At 35.2% G+C, this 23,935-nt stretch overlaps 1 protein-coding gene across 15 annotated transcripts in view; it reads left to right on the forward strand.

Moving 5' to 3' along the window:
- ANAPC10 (anaphase promoting complex subunit 10) overlaps positions 1-20,717 on the forward strand; it is a 36,109-nt gene extending 15,392 nt beyond the window's left edge. For 5 of the 15 annotated variants that reach the window (XM_087963073.1, XM_087963072.1, XM_087963071.1 and 2 more), the window contains 2 exons: positions 14,427-14,653; positions 14,753-20,717. In XM_087963073.1, coding sequence (XP_087819199.1) covers positions 14,427-14,653; positions 14,753-14,813 — 288 coding nt within the window. In that variant the 3' untranslated portion in view covers positions 14,814-20,717. The other 10 variants (XM_087963081.1, XM_087963078.1, XM_026668799.2 and 7 more) reach the window with 4 other exon arrangements.
- The last annotated feature ends 3,218 nt before the right edge of the window (positions 20,718-23,935 follow it).

The following is a 23,935-nucleotide window of genomic DNA, read 5'->3' on the forward strand; positions in this document are numbered from 1 at the left end:
AGTATTTAGCTTTTCTGCATTTTGGCACCAAAAATATAGCTCTAAAGTAACTAATTATAATGAATTGTTGTCATCCTTTTATTCTTTGTTTGCATCAACAATGGGAATATTTTATCTGTTTGCTAGGTTTTCATTTAATTCAGCAATCAACAAAGATAATCTTGCAACAATTAACATTCACTTGCATGAGATTCTCCTCTTTGACAGTACAATATACATATCAAATGGATATAAATACATTTATTGGAATTGTTCATACTGGTTAAATCAGAGAACTAGAATATTTAGAATTACTAAAATGCTTATGAGGGAAATCTCACATTATATTAATAATTCCATAAAGTTTTTAAAAATCCATAAAGTTCAAATAAAGTTTGTTACCTGAAAAAAGGTGGTTGAAACCCATATACAAAGCTCTTTAACACATGAAACTGGTAACATAGTGAAATTGTGCACCTGCTTTTAGGATTAAACTGAGAGAAAAACTCACTCTTTTTAATATACAATCAGGGAAGAGATGTAGGAAGAAAGGAATATACTGGGGTCTTCAAACTTGACTGCTTTAAGGCTTGTGGACTTCAACTCCCAGAATTCCTCTTCCAGTCATGCTAGCTCAGGAATTCTGGAAGTTGAAGTCCATCAGTCTTAAACTTGCCAAGTTTGAAGACCCTTGGAATATAGAATAGCAGGCCAGTATTATATAGCCACTTCTTGTTTAGCAATTACTTTGACTAGTAACCATTTGTAAATATAACAATAAGATAAAACTCCTGCATTTAGAACAACCTTCTTACACCTTACAACAAAAGTCTTCATTGTGAAACTGATTTATTCTGGTCAGTTTCAGGCAGGGGGCAAGCTGGTCTGAGGGTTATAATCAACTAATTAAGGTAATAATATTGAACTTCTTAACTTGTATTAGCACTTTTCAGGGAAGTCCTGCATTAAGGAGAAAAGCAGCTCAAAAAGAGATAAGCAATCTTTCCACCTTCTGGGAGGGGCTGTAGGAAAAAAATGAGCCAAGCACAGAACACTGTATGAGGTAACTTATCTGAATGATCTTTGCAGCTTTCCGCCATTCACTTACTCTCTATTTCACGATCATACGTGAGCAACCATTTTGTTTAGCAACCATTTCACTTCTGATTTAAGGAATAGAAATGTGTCTGCTTAGTGCTATGTCACTAAATAAGGAGTGGGTATATTCATTTTACACACCTCAACTCTACATTTGGTGGGTCTTCTTATAGATTTTATTTGCATTGTGTTTGTAATGGTTAAGACTCTGAGAATGGGGAGAGCCAGATTCTAATCTTGTCTTAGGTATGAAAGCCAGATGGATGACTTCAGGCCAATCACCTTCACCCCTAGACTGAGGAGTTAAAAACATCTCAGAAGAAGGTAATGACAGTTCATTTAAACAGTTTTGTCAAGAAAACTAGAGGGACCTATCCATGAGTTTGCCAAAAATCTAGATTGACTTGAGGTCTCTGAGAAAAAAACAACAACCTTACATTAAGGACTTGCAGAGATCATTTTAAAAAAAACCCATTTCCCTATTGTAAGCTAATTACATCAATGTGTGCATAGATTCAATAGGATTTGAATCTGAGTTTATTTTAAGGAAACGTTTACTTTTTTTTTCCCATCTAGTATTCTAGATGAGTCCTAGAAAAAATGTTCAACTTTATCAGAGCCAGTTCAAGCTGAATGGAAAAAAATATTGTGGGTTTTTGACCAATATGTGTACATGTACACATATATACATAAAATTCTATATACATCATAAAAATGGTAAAAGTTAAAAGTTACGACAAAAGGAAAGGGAGAGGAGAAAATATTAAAGATATCAAAAGAACATAAGTTTTTTTATTGGACACTATTTGTTGCTTCTTGTAGAAGAAGCAAGGCACAATTTGATTGTGTTATTGGCAGTAGTGATATTGGTATGATCTGCTAGAAGATAAAGAGACATACCAGTGGTCATCTCTTACTAGGAATTGCTGAATTAATAACTTGTACAGGTTCTAATAGATATTATAGTGCAATAGGACATGTGAACATCCTGCATGGTTGTGGGAGTCACAGAGGCAAAGTTGTACATGGAAGAGAATTTTTTTGATTTATTTATCATCAATAACTGTTGAAGGGAGTGTGTTGAATTTATCCAGAGCAAATGCTCTATTATATATTGTTTGTTAAGGATTGGTGATAATTGTCTGCCTTGGTGTTAAAAAATGGTCTCCAAATCTAATCTAGCCTTGGTGACTAAAATTGAAATCTTGTGATCCTGTATCAAGGATACTTTCCAGTGAACTTTTGTTTTGCCAATTGTCATATCCCATCCTCTGTATTGCCTAATTAGGGAAGCCATAGGCTGTCAGTTTTTCTGTAATGGATATCTGCCAGATAGTTTGGCTGTTATCCCTGTTAACCAGAAATGTCAGATCTATTAGATTACATAGTAGTTTTAGCCAGAAATTAAAGATACAATCCAGATCCTGGCTTCTGTCCTTGGTAATTCTTAGTTCTAAGTCTTAAAGGTGCATTAGATGCATATCTGGGCTCATACATATTTTTTCTTCCTAATATTTTCCTTCAAGTGCAGGGTCCACTTTTTTCCGGATCCATTTGAGTGTTGACCTATTAATTGCAACAAGAATTGTCAACTTGTTGCCTGAGCTTGACATAATGGGCAGAGAGAGAATGACTAATCCAAAATCATCCTGCTGGGCTTTCACGCCGAAGGTGGGAGTAGAGAATTCAGTCTCCTGATTTTTTGCCTGGTGCCTTAATCACTAGACCAAACTGGTTCTATCTTGGTTCTTCCATAATGGATCTCAAATACCTGGATTCTGCCCTTTGTTGAATGCCCCAATTGAATCCCCTATGATAATTGTGCAATATTGTTTTCCTCAAATAATTTTAGGGCAGCCACAATGTAGACTAAAAGGATAATATGGCTGAAGCACTCATATGCCAATCTGTGATGTATGGGCCAAGCCTGTGGTCTCTGCATCCAGAGAAATGAAATAACACTCCAAATACCTAAAGCATTTTAGTTGCTTAATATTATTGCCATTAATATACCATTAATATAATTATGAACAATCTTTTGTTCAAGGTTTTGGGTTTTTGGGTTTATTTATCCATTTCCCACAGTATTAAGCAAAGAATTTAAATGCCCTTCATATCCCTAACACAGTGACAGAATAACCATGTCAACCACCATTCATTAGTAAAAATTAAAAAAGTGGAACAAGGATACAACCTTGCTTTATTCTTCATGTTGCTATAATTGAATTAATTAGTTATTAATATATTGATATATTTTTCAGATTTATGGCTAATTCAGATTTTTAATTATGGCATTCTCGATACAGCCATGTAGTCTATCTGCATGGCCCATAATAGAAATAATTTTATTTTTCCTGTTTTCAACATTGGGAATAAAAGCTTTCTTTCTCATCCTGATCCTTTATGTACAATATGCATTCATGTTAAATGAATTTATGACACATTCTGAAGAATTTCAATTCTTTGCAAAATATATTTAATCTTAGATTATCAATTATTTTTTCTCCATGGGAGGTGGGAGGAATATTCAGATATATTTATTAGGAGTTATTTTTGTATCTATAACATTTCAATAGTTGCCTATTTTCATATCAGAACACAAAAGTAAGAAAATTTTGTTTAGTTTGTAATATGATGTAAGTATTTTAGTATCTAAGAGAAGCTCTTCTTAGTATGGCAGATTTTGAATGGCACCATATCCCAGTACTATAAGTCTTCAATTAAGTATGGCATTCTCTGCCAGAAAGAATATAACATTTTTTCAAAAGGATTTTGGATTTGCACAAAAGGTTCCAGAAATATTGTATTGATGAACTATAAGCAATGCCCATAAAGAGTGACACAAATTCAGAATAGTGTATTGCTGGAATTTGCATTTAAATTTATTAATTGTGCCTTAGTGGATAGCTTGTATTCTCTTTCATAGCAGGCTGTAAATAGGTTCAATCAAACAAGCTGCTGAGCTATTGGGCAGAATGACCAATAGGTCACTAGACTCATTGACCCTGTCGCTAAATAACAAACATACCAAACAAGTTTCCTCTGCCAACAATATTACAAGTTAAAAAGTTCCATAAGAAACTGGAACATCGTCTTAAGAACGTGGAATGTATGAGTCAGTCACATAGAGGTTAGGAGATCATGTACCAAATGTGCACATACTAAATGTTTGAATGGGGTTTTGCTCTTTTCATAAACACAAATGCTTTAGTAAAACATTTAGTGAAAACATTTACTAAAAAGTTTTCTTTTGTCTTGGAACATATTTTTAAGAATTTGACTAATACACTCCTATTTCAGTTTGCCTCCCCCTCCTTTTAACTTTTTTTTTGATGAAATCACAAATTTTGGCTGGTGATTGCACTCTGTTGTAATGAGAGTTTGGCTGGTGATTATACTCTGTTGTAATGAGGGTGGAGTATGTTTGACATTCTGTAACCATGCCTGATTTTTACGTTAACAAGCCAACATCTAGAGCAGTACATCTGAGTATCCTAAAATTTGTTTTTGTGAAGCTGTCAGTATGCAGTGGAAGAAAGCATCTATTGTGTAAAAATTCAGCTTTTCTATATAATATTAGAAAACTATTGGCATATCACTATGATTTACCTTTAAAAAATTTTTAAATTTTTACATATCCTTCACAGCTATGAGAAAAATTAGCATAACACACTCATTTTTCCAACAAAGCAGAATTCAATATAGTTGCTCCAATTCATGGTCTATTTAAATATCAAGAAATATCAAATAGAAAGAGACTGGGTTGGGTTGGAAAAGAATTAGGGGGGGGGGGCTTCTATTTTTTAAATAAATTAAAAGTAACAAATATGACATGCTAAGATTCATTATAAGCCAGAGAAAGGTGATTGTTTTTGTCTTTTGAAAAGCAATGATTTGCATTGCACCTGATATTTAAAATGATTATTTAGTTGATTGGAAAGCTAGCCCTCCCCCCCAAAAAAAGTCCATTAGATTTGTAATGAGGGGGAAATGATGGTATGTTTCACCTAAAGTGAGAGAGACAATATGTAATAAGGGATTTTGTGGTTTTACAGCTCACTGCATGTGTTTGAAAGCTGTGCTCTCAGCTTCGTGGGTGGCAGGTTATGCTACCATATAATGTATTGTAGTTGGCTCTCCACACTTGTCAGGGTTAGCATTCAACCATTCGGAAAATTTTCCCATTGTTCTAGCATGTGAACCAAGACTAGTGTTGAATTCCCAATAACTTGACAGATGGGGGAGGGGAAATAGCTTAATCACATTCAAACTTTCTGATTACTTCTCTTATTAACATAATGTATTTTGTATAACTCAGATCGTTGATGTGTGAGCACAACTTACTTACAGTTATTTAAGAGCAACCTATTCAACAGGGTTAAGATAAATTTTATTACACTATCGTCTGGCTTCCTTCAGCACTGGCTCTCCATTTCCATCTTAAACATGTTTGCTTTAGATGGGCCATAGCTTTTGGCAGCTTTTGCATTTTTAGCAAATAATGCTGTTTCTAGCAGACTAGTGAGCAAAAAAAAAAAACTTTGTGTGAGGTCCTTGTAAACTGAACCTCGGGAACGTTATGTTTCTGTATTTTCTGCTTTGTGCTTCTTCCTTATTTGTGTCATGGTTATAAATTATATAGTTTGAAATGAAGAATTAAGAACATTCTAGCTTGTGACTCTCTGACAAGAAAAAAATAGGTAGGGTGCAGCTTTCTCTTTTTATGTCCTTGGCTTTATTTTCTTTTTACCTGTTGTTTTCAAGGCTGGCATGTAGTGAAATAAGCAGTTATGACATTGAAGCTCCATTGTGCCAGGGCTTAATCCAATAAAAACAGAAATACCGCCTGCTGAGCTGCACGCAGCATGCTTGTGTGAACATCAGTGTCTGTTGTTCACACACCATTTTCCCCCCTTAAAAGTTCTCTTTAGAATATTGGAAAAAATATTTGATTCTCTTTGGCTTTTACATTTTAAAGTTTGTAGTGAATATTATTAAATTTGTTGGTCATTACTACATAAAAAAGGTTTTAAAAACAGTGGATGTGAGAGAATTGGATAAATACATTTTTTTTCTGCTTTCTCAGAAAAAAAGCAATGCTCTTCTAACCTGTTTTCTTATTTTTGCCTTGAAAGGAAAAAAATTAAGAAATGTTTGTGTTTATATATGTGTGGTAGTTGGGGAAAATATAATTTAATACTGGTATATAACTATTGAAGGTATTAAACTTGATTTTCATTTTAGATGAACTATCCCTTAGCTTCTGATTTTTTAAAAAAGATTGTGTCAAGCACTTTTGACACTAGTCTTAAAAAGAGCTGTCTGACAATATGATCTAAATATAATTGACTAGAGTAGTTACATTTGTATTTAGTTAAAAGTGTTCTTAAATTCCCATACAAGATGCAGGAAAAAGTAATTTTAAAGAGCTACTGTTGATTCCTTTTTTATTTACAAAATATGTCATTTCTCTTAGCTTTCATTTAGTTAAACGATGTTTTCCAATCTTCAACATCTCTTTATTGTTGGTGACCTGCTTAAAGCAAAAATATGTTGCTGGTTATAATATACAGGTCAGGGTAATCATAATGGAATAACTTGTAGGTGGTCAGGAATAGAAAACATGCAAGCAATTACAATTTATTGTTATACTTGGAATGTAGGATATCCTCTTCAGTTTTTAAAAACATGGTTTTCTCTGATACAGTTGCTATATTTATTGCTGAGATAATGATCTGGCATTGAAATAACACTATTGCCTTAGATCGCTCAAAATCCTGGTTCTAAAACAAAACCAACAAAGAATTGATAGAGATAATCTTTTCATGTGAATCCACAGTGTTCTTTATAAAATGCTTGTTTTACCCTACCCTGTATACTACCATGTATAAAGTTTAGCAGATAAAAAGGTAAGAAGTAATGTTCTCTTTGACTTCTACATGTATGAAATAAGAATTTCAAGCTAATTTGGAATGGAATGGAATGTTTTTTATCGGCCAAATGTGATTAGACATACAAGGAATTTGTCTCCAGTGCATAAGCTCATAGTGTACATAAAACAGCAAGTAATAATCATAGATCATAAATTATAGTTACAATCATTAATTATAACTGATAAATTATAAATAAATTATAATTGATAAATCATCTAGAGAACATTTCACTGGGGCTGCGATCAGCAGCACCATCTTTAACAGAACCTTTAAAAATTTATAAACTTTTTTCTTTTTCTTAAAAGAAGACAGATTGTGTAAACTTTAAATGCAATTGGAAAAACAGTCTCTAAACAACAAAACTGACTTTATTAGCCCCCCTCCTCAATTTAAAGTACCAGCTTTGCCACACAAAAACTCTGTTACTATTTTGTAGATCTTCAACTGAGGTATTCATATCATTGCATATTGCTGCAAAACCCCTACAGCTGGTTTTTTACACACCGAAAGATGAAAATATTAATTGAACATAATATTTCCATATGTATTTCTGGTTAGAGCTTTCCTTATCGATACAAGTGATATGCTTAGTCTTTATAAACAGACATTTTTAAATGTGTATTCATTTGTACAGAAAATGGCAAGGTGCAGGGGAATAAGATGGAAGAATATGTAGTGGATAGAACCAACCTTTCTGATTTCCCCCTAATACACCATTTAGGTTAGTAAAAATAGCTCCAAAGATTTATTTGATTATAGCATTTCAGCTTTTACTTCAGGGTTGTTGTTTTTTTGCTCATGATTTTTTTATATGTAATTAGAAGCTTGTATTTTGCAAAAACTATAAATGAAGTAGGAAGCTGTTATATTAGTACAAGTAGTCCTTAACTTTATGTTGCTAAGTGAGACATTTGTTAAGTGAGTTTTGCTCCATTTAATGACTTTTCTTGCCACAGTTGTTAAGTGAATAATTGTGGTCGTTAAATTAATAACCCGGTTAAGTGAATCTGGCTTCCTCATTAACAGAAAGTCACAAAAGGTGTTCACGTGATCTAGGGACACTGCAACCATCATAAATATGAACCAGTTGCCAAGCATCCAAATCTTGGTCACACAACCATGAGGATGCTGCAATAGTCACAACTGTGAAAAATGGTCATAAGTCACTTTTTTCAGTTATGATGTAACTTTGAAAGGTGACTAAATGAATTGTTGTAAGTTGAGGACTACCTGTATAAGAAAGTTTTCTCACCTGCTGAAATTGTACAGATCCAAAAATACTTTAACGCCATTGCTTAGCTTATAATGTTTTATTTGTTCCTTTATTCATATTCAGTAGTTCTGTCTAGACATAACAAACAATTCTGGAAGTAAATAATGAGCTTTCATTGACACATTCATAGTATTTTTCCATTATAAATGATAAAAAACAGGACCAACTGAATATGCAAAGACTGGAAGTAGAAGAAAAATATTTTCCATGAGTCTTTCAAGCCATAGTACTAAAAAACAGCATGCAATATAATAGTAGAAATAATAACTAGTTATTTATTCTCTGTAGCTTAGAATAATCTAAGTCTAATAGAACATTAGAATAGAATGTGCCAGAATCTGATGCAGGGGACGTCTCCTGGTCTCAGTTGCGGTCTGCTGCATACCCCCAAATTTCTTCTGACGTTTGGGGAACCTCAAAAAAAACCTGGGAAACGGGGGTTGAAGCCTTAGTGAAGAATTGAGGGGAAGGGATTCCTGGCAGTTTACTGTAAAATACATTATTTCAAAAGGCATTGCAGTTTTATGCCGAGTTCTTACACTAATATAATCCCTGTAACAAATGGACACATTTTATATTCATAGGTGATCTTTGCAAAACAAATAACACACACCTAGTGCAGAGTAGGACTGGTCAGTTAACCAAATGCAAGAGAGGGGGATAGGAAGGGAGAAAAATAAAACAGCCAGTGCTGGAATGTTTTCTGATGTTAGTAGGAAAAATTAACATTAAAAAATTATTTTTTGTGCTGAAGAGAAACATTTGTAGATTTATGTTTTGTTACTCCAGAACAGGGGTGTCAAACTGGCGGGCTGCAGGCCGGACACATCACGTGAAGGCCATGCCTACCCCAGCTCCACGAAGGTAAAAAACATCGTGAAACATCATGTGACGGTTGACCCCCGTGCTCTAGAACAGTGTTGCTGGAGAATTTTGGGAGTTTGAAGTCCACTTTCTTTAAAGTCGATAAGGTTGAGAAAACCTGTTCCAGGATAATCTATATCTATCAAGCTCTTTTTAATATTTGTTATTTTATTGCAATATAAAAGAAAAAGGAAAATATTGGGAAAGTAGACAAGGATACAATGTAGGGTCAAAGGGAAAATAAAAAGAAAAGCATTGACTTTCAACTCTTTTTAACACCAGAATAAGGTAATAAATACAACCTCAGCTTTTTACTTTTACATAGTAATATTACTAGCCATTTCTATAATAGAAAACTAATTAGCAAAACTAAAATCAAAGTTTTATTTTTTTCCACCTCAAGCCCAAAATCCCCAAGCGGTTTTCAAGTAGATACAAAATTAGTTGTATTCTTTTTTTAAAGCAATCAATTTGGCCATTTCTGCTAACTCCACCAGCTTTTGCAGCCAGTTATCCATTGTAGGAATTAAAGTATCTTTCCATTTTTATGCATAGAGCATTATTGCGGCTATCAGCATATATAACATCAAAGCTCCATTTTTTTTCAAAGTCTTTGTCCATTAGGTCTTAAATATAAATCTCTGATTTTACCTTTATATACATTTTAAGAATTTTCTGTATGAAGATATGAATCCTACTCCAGTATTTCTTTGCTTTGTTTATCAACTCTTTTTCATATTCACGTAAGCCACAGGGACTATGGCATATTTTAATCTGGCATCTCTCTTTAATGTCGGGGTGGGGGAGGAATTGTATGAAAAAAAATAGTCCTAAACTCATATTATAGTGACCCATCTTGTCTTCCACTTTAGGTCAGAGTGCAGTCCATTAGTTTCATTCCAATAATTAAAGACTAATGCTTTGGAGAAGCTGCAAGTTATCAAATATGATTGTTTAGAAAATTCTTTTGTTTGTACAGAACACTTTGTCTGCAGATCTTGGCTGAAATAGCATAAAACCAATAGACCGGACATGTTGTCATTCTTAAAACAATCCAATGTGACAATCATTTAGAGAGATGTATCATCTGCAAAATAAATATATTAAATCATTGTATGAGGTATTATCTAAATTTTAGCCAGTCATTTGTGTATATTTCCACTTTTTGTGTGAATGTTAATCTTGTTCTAAATTTTTGTGTTCAGTAATACTTGGTAATATTTTATTTTCCAAAGTCCATCTAATATGGACTACTTAGTAATATACTACCATCAAAGAAGAGACTAGTAATAACTGTGAAATCCCTAAATGTACCTTGATAAGATATGAGATATGTGCTTATTTTATGTAGCATATATCTGAATTACAGTACAGAAATAGTCCCAGATTACGTTGACTGATATTGTTACATGTATCTATTTATTTCCATGTATATTTGAACAAAAATGTGATTTTAAAGCATCTATTTCAGGAATTTCTAACTTTATTAAATTTACTATTGATTATGATTATGATTTATTGTGATTTATTATTTACAATTTATTATTTATTAATTAACTAATTATTGATTTGTTATCTTATAAAGTCTATTAGTGATATCATATATGGAAGGTAGACCAAACAAGAATTATATGTATCTCTCAGTGTTGTTATCAATAAAGTATAATGGCTAAAATCCAAAAGAGTGGTACCACATATAAAGTCTGTCAACTGTCCAACTAGCGGACCCAAAAGAAGTGAACAATCTCGGGAGCTTTGAATTACCAAAAGTAAAACTTTATTGGATATACCATTTTGGCACTAAAGAATCAAAACCAGCTCTGGTTTTCCCGCACAAAGTCTTGCTTAGTTAAACAATAGCTTCCCTTTCTCCACCCCCACCCCCCCCGGGTGTTCACATTGTCCAATTATGAGATGTCCTTTTGTTATGGGAACAATCCACCTCCTTCTCAAGTATCTGAAGTGATGGCCTTGATGGTTTCCGGCTCTCACACTCTGCACAACATCTCAACATTCCATTCCATCTTTCCCTCCCCCAAGCTAATTGGCAAATTGAATAGTGATCAGGTTCCGAAAGAAGCAAAGCAGTTTAATCTTGACACAGTCTCTCTAAGATATCAACTTCTCAAGAGCTTAGCTGATAGTCAATTGATTTAATTCTTCTTTGGTTCAATTAACAGTGCCAGAATTTGTTATTGTAGCTGTATATATTAGTTACCGTTTTGGGGGAAATGTGATTTTCTTACCTTTAGAAATTATTCTGAGGAAATTGGATTTTTAATACCCTTTTCACATTTTAATTTATACCACAGTATGAAATATGGCATTCTTTTCCTACATGGGAAAAGTATTATACAACCATTGTCTGCTATGTCTGTACATAGCAAAATGCATAATCATAGGTGTCTATACTCGATTCCATTTATTTATTTACAAATATATTCAGCTGCCTAACTTTTAAACACAACTCTAGCCAACTCACAACATTTTATCCTACTTCCATGTTTGAAAGAAGCCCTATATATAAAGCAGATTTCCCCATTCTCTAAAACAGTTATTAAGCTGCCATCCTGGCCCTATATCATGCTGAGGAGTGGTAGAAGTTATAGTTTACCAGTTTATGGGGAAGCAGAGGTTCCCCCATCTCCTTTAAAACTTTATTGGAATGTGTTGACCAATGTCGTTCCATAACACTGTAAATTTTAATGGTTTTTCTTGTTTTAAATGTTTTCTTTTAAATTGTTGTTAAAGTTATAATCACATTAGGCATTTATTTGTGTCTGGGTATATTTTGTGGGCTAGTCAGGAATGTCTGCTTTAGCTTCTTGGCGAGTAGAAAGCTTTTCTGATCTAATGCTCTGAACTAGCCATATCTAGACCATTTACAGGAAGTGACTGAGGGCCACACAGTCACCTACTTAGGTGGTCGTTACTTGTCTAGACCAATGAGCTTGCCTCTTTACAGTGAGTCCTTTGACTGAGCTACCTTCTGTGTTTCTCATAAAGTTTCTCCTGTGGTGTTCTTCCTTTTGACTCATTTGGAATTTCTGAAGTTTCTCTTGGATATGCTTCACTTTCTTGCTGGAATTGGTACATCATTTACTATTAACTGTTCTCTTCCTTCCTAAGCAAAGAAATGGCAGGCACTCAAAATTTGCACCTTTATGTGTTGACAGTTCCAGTTTTGAAATTACACAGCAGCATGTTTAAACTGGTTTTTTGTAGTTAATATTATGATACGTGGGAGATCTTGATCAAAAGTTGCAGAATTCAGGATAAGGATTCATTTTTCACAAACTATACATATGTATCAACAAGGATACAGCCAATACACAGGAGAAAAAGTTTGATTTTTGCCATTATAGATGATATCAGTCAGACAATGATAATATTACTAGTAGACAAAACTTCACTGTATTGTAGAGTAACATACACCTTAATGTCATAATTTTAAGAAATCTGGTAAGAATCTGAATAGCATTCTGCAGCCTAAATTCTGCTATAAAGAACAGAGTTGCAAAGAAGAGGTGAAAGAAGGGTTAGTTTTTTTAACAACCCAACAACATAACACAACACAACATAACATAACATAACATTTAAATAGCCAGCTATCTTTCAGCTAACTCTGGATCCTTCCAATCAAAAAGCAGATGGAAGAGGATGTAGCAACAGCTAAGAAAAGGAGACTTGGAAGCAGGGAGCACAAAGATGACTTGAATGTTTAGTGAACTAAAGACAAAATGTGATTTAGGGAGCAATGGCTGAAAAATATTTTACTATTGAAAAATTGAGTCTGAAATCTGTAATAAATTGCCAGAAATGTTTGAAATAAATGGATTCCAAACATTTCAGAATACAAAAGCTAGCCTGAATGTAAAACTTTTATATTAAGGAACAATTGTTCAAATAAATAGATAGGTGAGCAGCATTTTCTGGTTGGGTACCACTGATCGTAATGAGGAACTCCAGTTACATTAACAGTGATTCTAATGATCCATCAAAAATATCTCTGGGTGGTCAGGAGACTCTGCTGAGGGAGATATAATAGTACAGTAGTACAATACTACTGGATGAGAAGTACGTCACTCAAAATTGGCTGGACTTCTGCCCAAAATTCCACTAAAAATCCATCCATTAACCAATTACAGATATCATTCAAGAAGTGCAGGTAGCTGTGGAGATTGCGAGAAAATGAGAAACTTACCTTCCATTCATTTAATTATATATATAAACAAGATACAATTTTATGACTATTCTATTGATTTTAATAAAGTATCATCATGGTATGATACACAATTTTTAAAAGTTGATTTAAAGTAAAAAAAAGTGCTTCATATATTCTGTATTTAGCTTTTAGATACACATTGTAGTGAATTACATGGCACCTCCTTTTAAGTAAACTTGAATATAATTACCTTTAATGTTATGTTTTTTAAAAAAATCAATCTTTTTATTACTGATTTTAATTAATATCTTATTTTTAGATTCAAAAATTCACTTTTCTGTCTCCCGCTAACATCTTAGTTTTAACACTTTGCTATAGCATAGCTATCCATGTGGATATGCTATACATTCTGATATGAAGTTTGTAAAATTAAATGGCTGCAAGACCATATTTACAATCCAAATATGATTTATGGAACATATTACTGGACCTATTTGCTTACAGCAATAAGCTACAATTTTCAATATTTTGGTTAAATTATGAAAAAAAACCATAACAGGCATTAATAACAAACCAACATAAATGTCTATGATTTATTTGTTGCAGTGTGTAGATCAGAATAAACAATAGTCAGAAGGTGCATTTCTTGATTTCTGATGCTTAGAAAAATTAGAGATCCTACATGTATTTCTAAATTATGGATGGAGTTATATGGGTTTCTTGCAAAATCTATTTACAAGTCATCAAATAGTACTGTATGTAGTGTACTAACAGCATTTTCATGGGAAGAATTTACCACTACATGTGAATGCTCCTGGTGTCACAAAAATAACATGTCATTAAAATGCAACAACTTGAGTTATACAGCATGAAGGATTGGAGAGATTCACCTTTGTGACTTGTATATTAATTAGCCACGTGGAGGAGAGCACAGGAGTATATTTATCAAGAGAAGTGATTGTAGCATATTAAAAAACAACTTATTTATATCTGCCAAATTTCTGAAAGATTAGATATTAATTTTATTGCTCATGCGAATAAATCATTTGAACCTAATTCTAACCAATTCTTTCTCTCTCTGTTTCTCCTAACACGCCTTTCTTTTACTTTCTAGCAACTTGAATTAGTGGAGCCAAGTGGTTGGATTCATGTTCCCTTAACTGACACTCATAAGAAACCTATTCGCACATTTATGATTCAGATTGCAGTTTTAGCCAATCATCAGAATGGAAGAGATACACATATGCGACAAATTAAGGTTTATACACCAGTTGAAGAAAGTTCTATTGGTAAATTTCCTAGATGTACAACAATTGATTTCATGATGTATCGGTCAATTAGGTAAAAAATATTTTTGTACTGTAATTACTCCACTTTTTAATTTAATTTAAAAATAAAGATTTAAAATCCACTTGTTTATACTGTCTTGTGTTGTTACAGATTTCTGAGTTCTAGTCCTGCTGTCCAGAGATATTTCCTTACCCAAACAGAAACAGAATGACCATAGATGGGCAAAAAAGGAGAGAAAGCACCTTCTGACTTCCTGCTGGCTTCTCCATTGAGTTTTCTTGTAGGAAGCTCGCAGGAAACATTGTTCCCTCCCTTGTTCCCTGCTGTCATCCTTTCCAAGACATTTCCTTACTAGTTGCTCAATGCCTTCAACAATGACAAAGCTTCTAAAGGTATTTGCCTTCATTGGAAAAGTAGGGATACATTCAGATATGTATCTGCTTTGAAAATAGCCAGTGTTGAAATATATAGCACATTCAAACATCAGCACAAGTAATATTTTATGATATTTTGTATTATATCATAAACTGCTTTGTGATCCTTTTTATGTCATGTTGTATAAAATTTTTCCAAATTTCAATTACATGAGAATTATGGATCCCAGATTTTGGATGCATTCTATAAGTTAACCCATTGGGGTACCTTGCTTCAAAACATTTGGCCATATGGCCTTTGGTGTACTGTTGAAGGTTAAGGAATCAGCTTTAATGGTATATAGGTAGATAAACATCCCTTAAACCAGAAGTGATACAGAAAGTTTCCTGGCGCAGAAATCATTGGAGGGAAATATAAAGATTGCTATGTAAATCTGCTCCTCCTGTTTGTCATGTCATCATATAAAGCCTTTGAAACTGTGTAGGTAACTATAGCACAGAATATTTTCAATTGAAGTAACATAGATGCTTTATAGATGGTCATTTGACACAGACATTTCTGTCTTCCAATGCTGAGCATAAATCATGTTAATAGTCTTTGACTTTAGCAAGTCATAACATGATTTTGTTATTATTACATTGTTTGCCTCCTTTGCAGGTGGTGGTTCTCCTATATTGATATATGTACGCTTATTTGATTTTAATTTATGTAGATTTCTGCTTGACTATTATTTTTGGATTGCAATTTATTTCAAGTCTTTGTAGTGGAAAATTTATACAGAGAAGTATGGTATCTAGAATACCATAGATTCTTTGAATGGAACTGAGTTCTGTTCCTATGCCTAATTACACATTGTAATTGGAGATAACTTGACTTTTGTGGAAAATTCACATATTTTTATATGTTATAAACGAAGTAAAGAGAACCATGCAATAAAGAAATAACCTCAAAATAGAATGGCATTCTACTGAACCAAATCTCATCAGTTTCAATGAAATTAATTCTTCCAAGAACTTGGAATTTAAGATTCCAGAAAATAATCAATTATATTCTTAATTGTTAATTGTCCAATTATATATTTCTAGAAATGTGTTGCCTTTGGGTTAAAAAAAAAAAAAAAAAAAAGATGATCTAATTATGTCCACAAGACATAAACCTTGTCCACTGCCTAGAAGGAACCCCTCTGTCCTTATTTTCACTTTTCTGGTCACAGCAGAATAAACACTTGGAATTGATTTCACCCCCTGCTTGGTAGGGTATGAGAAAAGCAGAGAGCAGGTTCCCTGCAACTGATATTTCTTTGGCTAGTCTTTCCACTTTGGGGGATTGATGGAGCAAAGCAACTAGTGTTGCCAGGATTTTGTAAACACAATTAAGCAAATTTGTTTTGTTTTTTTCTTTTGGTGAAGTCTCAGAACTAAGTTCTATATTTTTTATGTATCTCCCCCCACCGCCCGGCAATTCCCTCCATTGCCAAAATGTAATCTCACAATCTTCTTACTGTAGCGGTTCATGAAAGCAAATATATTTCTATATCATGACAAATTTATATCCACTATAAACTTTCATTGGTTGGTATAGTTGGCATGTGCCTACTGATAACGTGCCAAAAGATTTGCACTTAAAGGAAAACTTACACATCTCTCAGAATTGGCATTAAGCACTGTCTATATATCTCTGGACTTCAATACTGCCACATTAAGAGCATTGGATATAACACACATTGGTACTAGTATCAAATATGACTACGTATCCCCTTATGTCTATGGTGAACTCAGATATAAGAACAGATATGTGACTAAAGAGCACCTCTAAAGAAAACACCTAAGAGATGAAATAAGTTTCTGATAGCTGGGAAGCTATGGATCCAGATTGATGAAATAATCAAAATTATGTTACCTCTTAAGATATTTATGTCAGAATCTTATTGTTGGACATCTGTTATTTCTAGTGCTTTTATCAATGGGGCTCTTCTGTTTGGATTAGAGAATGATTTTATGAAGTTATGCTAGGATTTCATAACTATCTTCCTGAAACAGTTATAATGCTGTAAAGAAATATAATACTTTTGTTGTGCTAAGTGGAAAATTACATGTGTAGAATTATTTTCTTTTATCCACCATCTGGTATTTGAAGAGCACTAATAACAATAATAAAATTCCACATTTGGGAAAAGTTGGATTTTTCTAAAAAATAGATGCATCCAAACTATAATGGACGCCTACATGGTCATTAAGATGTTTATCTGTTTCTGATAGCAGAAATTTACTATTAATCTTTGAATTGGCATTGAATGATACCCATGTGGATCTCAGCAAAACACTACTACACATTTTAAAATAAAATATTTGCAAGTTAAACTGGACATAGTTTATACAAAGTTAAGTATACTTAAAATCTTTCAATGTTGCCAGGAAATATTTAAAAACCATGAATAAGTCCTTTAAATAAGTGGGGGTTAAATGTGTCAGCCTTCAATTAAATCAACTTAGTTCATGCTTCACAGAAAATGTGGCAAAAGCAATTGCTTCGCATTACTTTTGGATGCTGAGGTAGATATTCTCTTGGTGGTTTTGCACCTCATCCTGAATTCCTCCTCCAGCCAGATAGCACAGCCGAGTTGCACTTTATCCCTATTTCCTATCCTATCCAAGTAGTAACAATGAAGATGGTGGGTTGTATGCTATCTGCTTGTTTTAGTGGCCCAGTTCTTGTTGGGCCAAGAAGATAGGATACAAATACTGCCTATGCTGGGAGACAAAAACCCTGCCCCATCTTTTAAATAATTTTAACATCTCTTGCCTTTTTTAATTTTAAATTTTATACACTGCTTTTATGCTTTGAATGCCTCCCATAATCCCTCTGCATGAAAGATGGAAAGTTCCTAAATATGATAAATGAATCAAATAAATAAAATAAGCTCTTCTGAAATTATGAATTTGTCAGAAGAAAGCTAAGAAATTTGGGAAAGTCCCAGATAAAAGAATTAATCTACAGACTACTTAGAATGACCTGAATGAGCAAACTAGGATGACATAACAATCTGGTCATATGACTGAATTTAACTGAAATCCATAGTCCTAAAGTGTCACTGATAAACACCACTGATTGATGAGCAATGGACTAAATCTTGATTAACAGTATTACAGTGGTATTACAGTAAAACTTCAATTTAATGGATTATTTAGAGGTAAGCAATCCCCAGTGAATCTGAATTTATGTCAATCTGTATAATTTGTACCAATTTAGGTCATTTCTACAATTATATAATTTATGGAAATGGCATCCTTTATTGTAAACAGTTAACAGACTAACCTTTAATTTTATGAAGATGTCTGTTAAAGAGATGTTAAGGTTGAATGGAGCATTTGACTGTTATATCCAAAGTCAATTAAACTGAGGTCTCTTCAACAGTGTATTGTACCTTAGAATATCCATACATCGTATTATTTATTTATTTGATTTGTCAATTGCTTACAAGATAATAGGTATAAGTATTAACATGAGTAAGAATACAGGAAATAGGTACGAATAAATGGGAACAATAGGACAGGGACGGTAGGCATGATTGTGCACTTATGCACGCCCCTTACAGACCTCTTAGGAGCAGGATGAGGTCAATAGTGGATAGTTTTAAGGTTAAAGGAGTGGGAGTTAGAGGATGTAACAGAGTCCAGGTAGTGCATTCCATACATTGACCACTCTGTAGCTGAAGTTGTACTTCCTGCAATCAAGTTTGGAGCGGTTTACATTGAGTTTGTATCTGTTTTGTACTCTTGTATTGTTGCGGTTGAAGCTGAAGTAGTCATTGACTGGTAGGATATTGTAGCAGATAATTTTGCGTACTATGCTTAAGTCCAACCATAGGCGGCATAGTTCAAGGTTGTCCAAGCCCAAAATTTCAAGGTTGGTGGTATAGGGTACTCTCTATAGGTTAATTATGCCCTAAACTGCATCATTATGTTGCTATCAGGATGTCAGTCTCAGTCCCAATATTAGTGTCAGTAGGGAGGACAAGCACATGAATATTTAAAGGTGTTTTTTTTCTGATTGCTGGAAAGCTTTTTTTTAAAAGTACTTTGGATAGCAATTGGAAGCACACAATTGTTACTCTTCTTGCAGATGTTCATTAGTATTGTGATTTTCTGATGAGGTGAAGCACACTATATATTACTAGGATGTTAATGTGCTAGGCATGTTTGCCAGTATCAAATATTTTACTATTTAAGAAAACTACAAAGTGAAAAAACAAAACATTTGCTTTGAATGAATAAATGGAGTGATTGAATTGGGTTGATCATTCTTTCCTTTGAGATTCCTTTCCAGATAAGAATCAATTCAAATACAGAGAGATTTCACTGAACAATTCTTTGATATCTGACACATTAGTAGTTTCCAGGAGCACTGGACTTCTTTTCAGCTAAGGTCAAGCAAATTAAAGTCATTTATATGTAAACCAATTGCAGGTTTTTCAATGTAATTTACATTTTCGTTTCTTTCTAAGATACTGGCTCACTGTAGGATAGGAATCTCCATTTTTTATATATATTGACCATATTTATTTTACTAAGGGAACCTCTTTCTAGAACGGGTAAAATGTGGCCATTCAGATGTAGAACTACATTTCTAAGTAGACTAACCAACGTGAATAATAGGAATTATGGGATTTGTAGTCCAAAAATATCTGAAAGATTACCTATTTGATTCCTTCTATCCTAGAGAATAAAATAACTGCTAGAAAAAATGCTTATCTTGCTTAAAATATATTTGCCATAAAGGAAAATATGCTGTAATGTAAATATTATGAAAGTACATATATTTCATAAAAGGCTTAAACTTATCCATAAAGAATACCTTACACTAACTAACTTTGACTTTAAAGATCAATATCTCACACCAGTAGTGGGCCACCCAAGAGGAATACCCGCTTGAAGTTTCTAACAGTCCATCTTTGAAAATGAAGTATCTATCTTGAGTTTCAGAATAAATACATATAATAATTACATCATTCTTAAGCTCACACCCATCATAAGGATAGAAGATTGATGTTGCCAAAAATATAGGGTAAATGCCTGTTGGTAAACATTCAACACTTTCATTAGCTTTCCTTGAGTTGTGTCTAATATTTTCTATTTAATAGAACTAAAATGTTCCTAATTAAAGTTGTAGTCCTAAATATACTTCTTTTTATACAGTGCTTAAAAAAATTTTGGTGAGGAAAATAAAAATAAAATCTGGTGTTCACACCTTAAGAAGGTATCAAAGGCTTCAAATCCAAACATTACCTGAAGATTAATCAGATGGTATCATGAAACTGCAGGAATTGAACTCAGCAAGACCTGAAAACCACATGAAGTTCCTTATTTTCTTCGGACTTGAATAGCATCATATAACGACCACATAAATGAGGTTTTTTGCCATGTGTGCTATCTGAAAGCACTTCAAATCATGGGCTTTATTCACACAGACATGTTTTCTTTTCTTAAATCTAATTGTCTTTCCCACAAGTTTATGCCATGCTGCTTCTTACTTTCAGTTATGCTACTTTTTTGTTAAAATAGTATATACATTCTTTGCACTCATATATAGTCACATGCTATTAAGAAATGTCAGTGGAAATTAGCTCTTTTTAACTGTATTTTACATGTATTAGCCAAGTCAATTGGAAGGTAATGATGGTTTTAAATTGTACTGTATTGTATTATTTTATATTTTATTATTAAAATATTTATATAAATAATATTCAAGGTATAAAGGGTTTTTCAATCTCTGTATTTTTGGTTTCACATATCAAACCTAGAGAGTACTAACAAAATTTAGAGTTCAATGAGGACCTTAATGAACAATCATATTTAAATGAAATCAGTCCATCCTCTCAGGTCTTGGTAAACTGACAGGATAACTGTGTGTTCTGGCTCACCACACAACCCCACTGCCCCCAGCTACTAAATTTAAAAATTTAGTTACTAAATTTAAATTTAAATATTCTCCCCCCCCCCCCCGCCAGGTAAGGTTCCATCCACCTGTGGCCATTCCAATGCGTTCCCAGGAGGAGTTTCTGGAGCACAGAGTGGTGGGTGGCTAAAGACACCAGGTACCAAAGTGCTGAGGTGGCTGGTCTCTGCTGTCATTTTAGCCCCCTGATCGCCATGGGAGATTTGCAGATCCAGGGCTTATTCACCTTGGATACAATTTTTCCACGTCATTATAGTTGTACTTTTAAAGTTGTAGCAACATTTCGGCAGAATCTCATCTGCCATCATCAGGCTTCTGTACTGTGTTCGTCTGTGCAGATGAGATTCTGCCGAAACGTTGCTACAACTTTAAAAGCACAACTATAATGACGTGGGAAAATACATATATATGTTTTCTTAAGTTTTCGCGAGTACTTACATGTATGGTATTCAGCTTTGTTCGGGTATTTTCCCACGTCATTGTAGTTGTGCTTTTAAAGTTGTAGTAACGTTTCAGCAGAATCTCATCTGCCATCATCAGGCTTCTGTATTGTGTTCGTCTGTGAGTCAGACTATCACAGCCGTTTCCGTTTTAAATTTGGGGCAGCCTACTGCTGTGCCAGAATGGTTTTTTCTTCATCCTGATTGGTTGGGAGTCTTGGTCTGTGTTTATTGATTGGTGTTTCTAATATCTTGGAGTTTGCTGTGTTCTGCTTGATTGGTGTTTCTAATATCTTCTGTCTGTTTTGTGGCTCTTTTTGTGTCTTGATTGGCTGGCAACATTGTGTTCCTTTATTGGAGGCGACAAAGCTGAATACCATACATGTAAGTATCTGCGAAAACTTAAGAATATATCTATATATCTATATCTCTATATCTCTATCTCTATCTCTATCTCTATATCTATATCTATATCTATATCTATATCTATATCTATATCTATATCTATATCTATAACTAACTAACTAACTAACTAACTAACTAACTAGCCAATAATCCGGCATTGCCTGTGTATCCCAATCCTACATTAGGAAAATCTTGTAGATGGGACTCTGTTGTACTGTCTCTCACACGTTGTTGCAAGTCTTCTATTCCTCTCCTTGGGAGTTTCTTGTCTATGCTGGTGTTTCATTTTTTGGATTGCACTTGTCCAATCACCTGACATTTCTTTGGAGGGCTGAGGGGGAGCCCCCTTGTGGAGTACTGTGAAGCTGTTACCATGGCAAGTCCATTGTGCTGCACAGTAGAAGCCATTTTAAGGCACACACACACACACACACACACACACACACACACACACACACACACCGAGGGATGTCTTACCCCCATAGTATTTGTTTCCAGAGGATAAGTCATCTGTGTACCAAGTTTGGTTGAAATTGATCAAGGTATTCCAGAGTTATGCTGGAACACACATACACACACACACACACACACACACACACACACCTGTTTGTGTGTTGTGTGTGTATGCGTGTATGTACCGTGTTTCTCCAACAATACGGCCTCCACCAATAGGAAGGCCCAGCATGTGTTTTGGGCATAAAATCAAATTAAGCCCCTCCCCCCAAATTTAGGCCTATTTTAAAATATGCAAAATAAGGGGAAGGGCGGAGACTTGCTGTTAGGAGCGCCCGGCGGGCGGGATTCCTCACCACCAGCCGCTCCTAGCAGGCGATCATGGCCAAGCACAAAGAGCTCCCTACTCCCACCTTTGCTGCAGACACCTTTGGCACCGCCGCTGTTGCTTTCCCTTCTGCCCATTATGCCGCCACGTTTGGAGCTGCTGCTTCCGTGATTGGGCGCGGTCGCCATTTGGAGCTCAAGCGCGGAAGTGACAGCTCAAACATGACGGAGCGATCTTTTATTTTGGTCGCGAAGTTCAGAGCAAGCAAGAGAGGGAGACCGCGATGCCTTGCTAAAGAGCTTTCGCCTTTCCCTCCTTGCAGCGCGCATGCGTCCCAAGCAACCTCCGCCCGAAGAGTCGTCCTACTGCCTTCACTCTGCGTCAATTGCGACTCCGCCCTCCCCTCCGTCTCACCCTCCTGCGCTTTGGGCATCTCCGTGTGATCGCGACCCTGTCCTTTCCACCTGGCGCCCTTGCTGCTTTCTGGCTCTTTAGCAACCCGGCCGTGTTTGGAGCACTGCCGCTGTTTGGAGCTCAAGCGGCGGCGGAAGCTCAAATGCGGAACTTCAAACATGACGGTGGGCGATCTTTTTATTTTGGTCAGCTCGCTCTGAACTTCACGCGGACCAAAATAAAAGATCGCCCACCGTCATGTTTGGAGGTTCGCATTTGGAGCTCCGCCGTTGGAGCTCCATCAGCGGCAGTGCTCAAACACGAAGCCAGCTAAAAGCCAGAAAGCAGCAAGGGCGCCAGGTGGAAAGGACAGGGTCGCGATCTACCGGAATGCCAAAGCTGAGGGTGAGACGGAGGAGGGCGGAGTTGTGTAATTGACATAGAGTGAAGGCAGTAGATGACTCTTCGGGCGGAGTGTTGCTTGGGACGCATGCGCGCTGCAAGGAGGAAAAAGCTCTTTAGCAAGGCATCGCGTCTCCCTCCTGCTTGCTCTGAACTGTCGGCGACCAAAATAAAAGATCGCCCACCGTCATGTTTGAGCTGCCACTCCGCGTTTGAGCTCCAAATGGCGACGGTGCCTCCAATCACAGAAGCGGCAGCTCCAAATGTGGCGGCGTAATGGGCAGAAGGAAAGCAACAGCGGCGGGTGCCAAAGGTGTCTGCAGCAAAGGTGGGAGTAGGGAGCTTCTGTGCTTTAGGCCATGATCGCCTGTTAGGAGCGGCTGGTGGCGAGGATGCAAGGGGGGGAATTAAGTCACCCCGGAAAAGGCGGCCTAGCCGTTTTTCGGGGCTCAAAAAAAAATAAAGCCCGGCCTTATTATGTGAGAAACACGGTATATGTGTATGCATGTATGTATGTATGTATGTATATATTTGCAATATAAAAATCAATGTTTCTGCAGAGAGAAGACAATCCTTCTGGAA

This window comes from Notechis scutatus, chromosome 4 (genome assembly GCF_049901735.1).
Source record: "Notechis scutatus isolate UNSWTSFEM ecotype Mainland chromosome 4, rNotScu1.2, whole genome shotgun sequence".
Lineage (NCBI taxonomy): Eukaryota > Metazoa > Chordata > Lepidosauria > Squamata > Elapidae > Notechis > Notechis scutatus.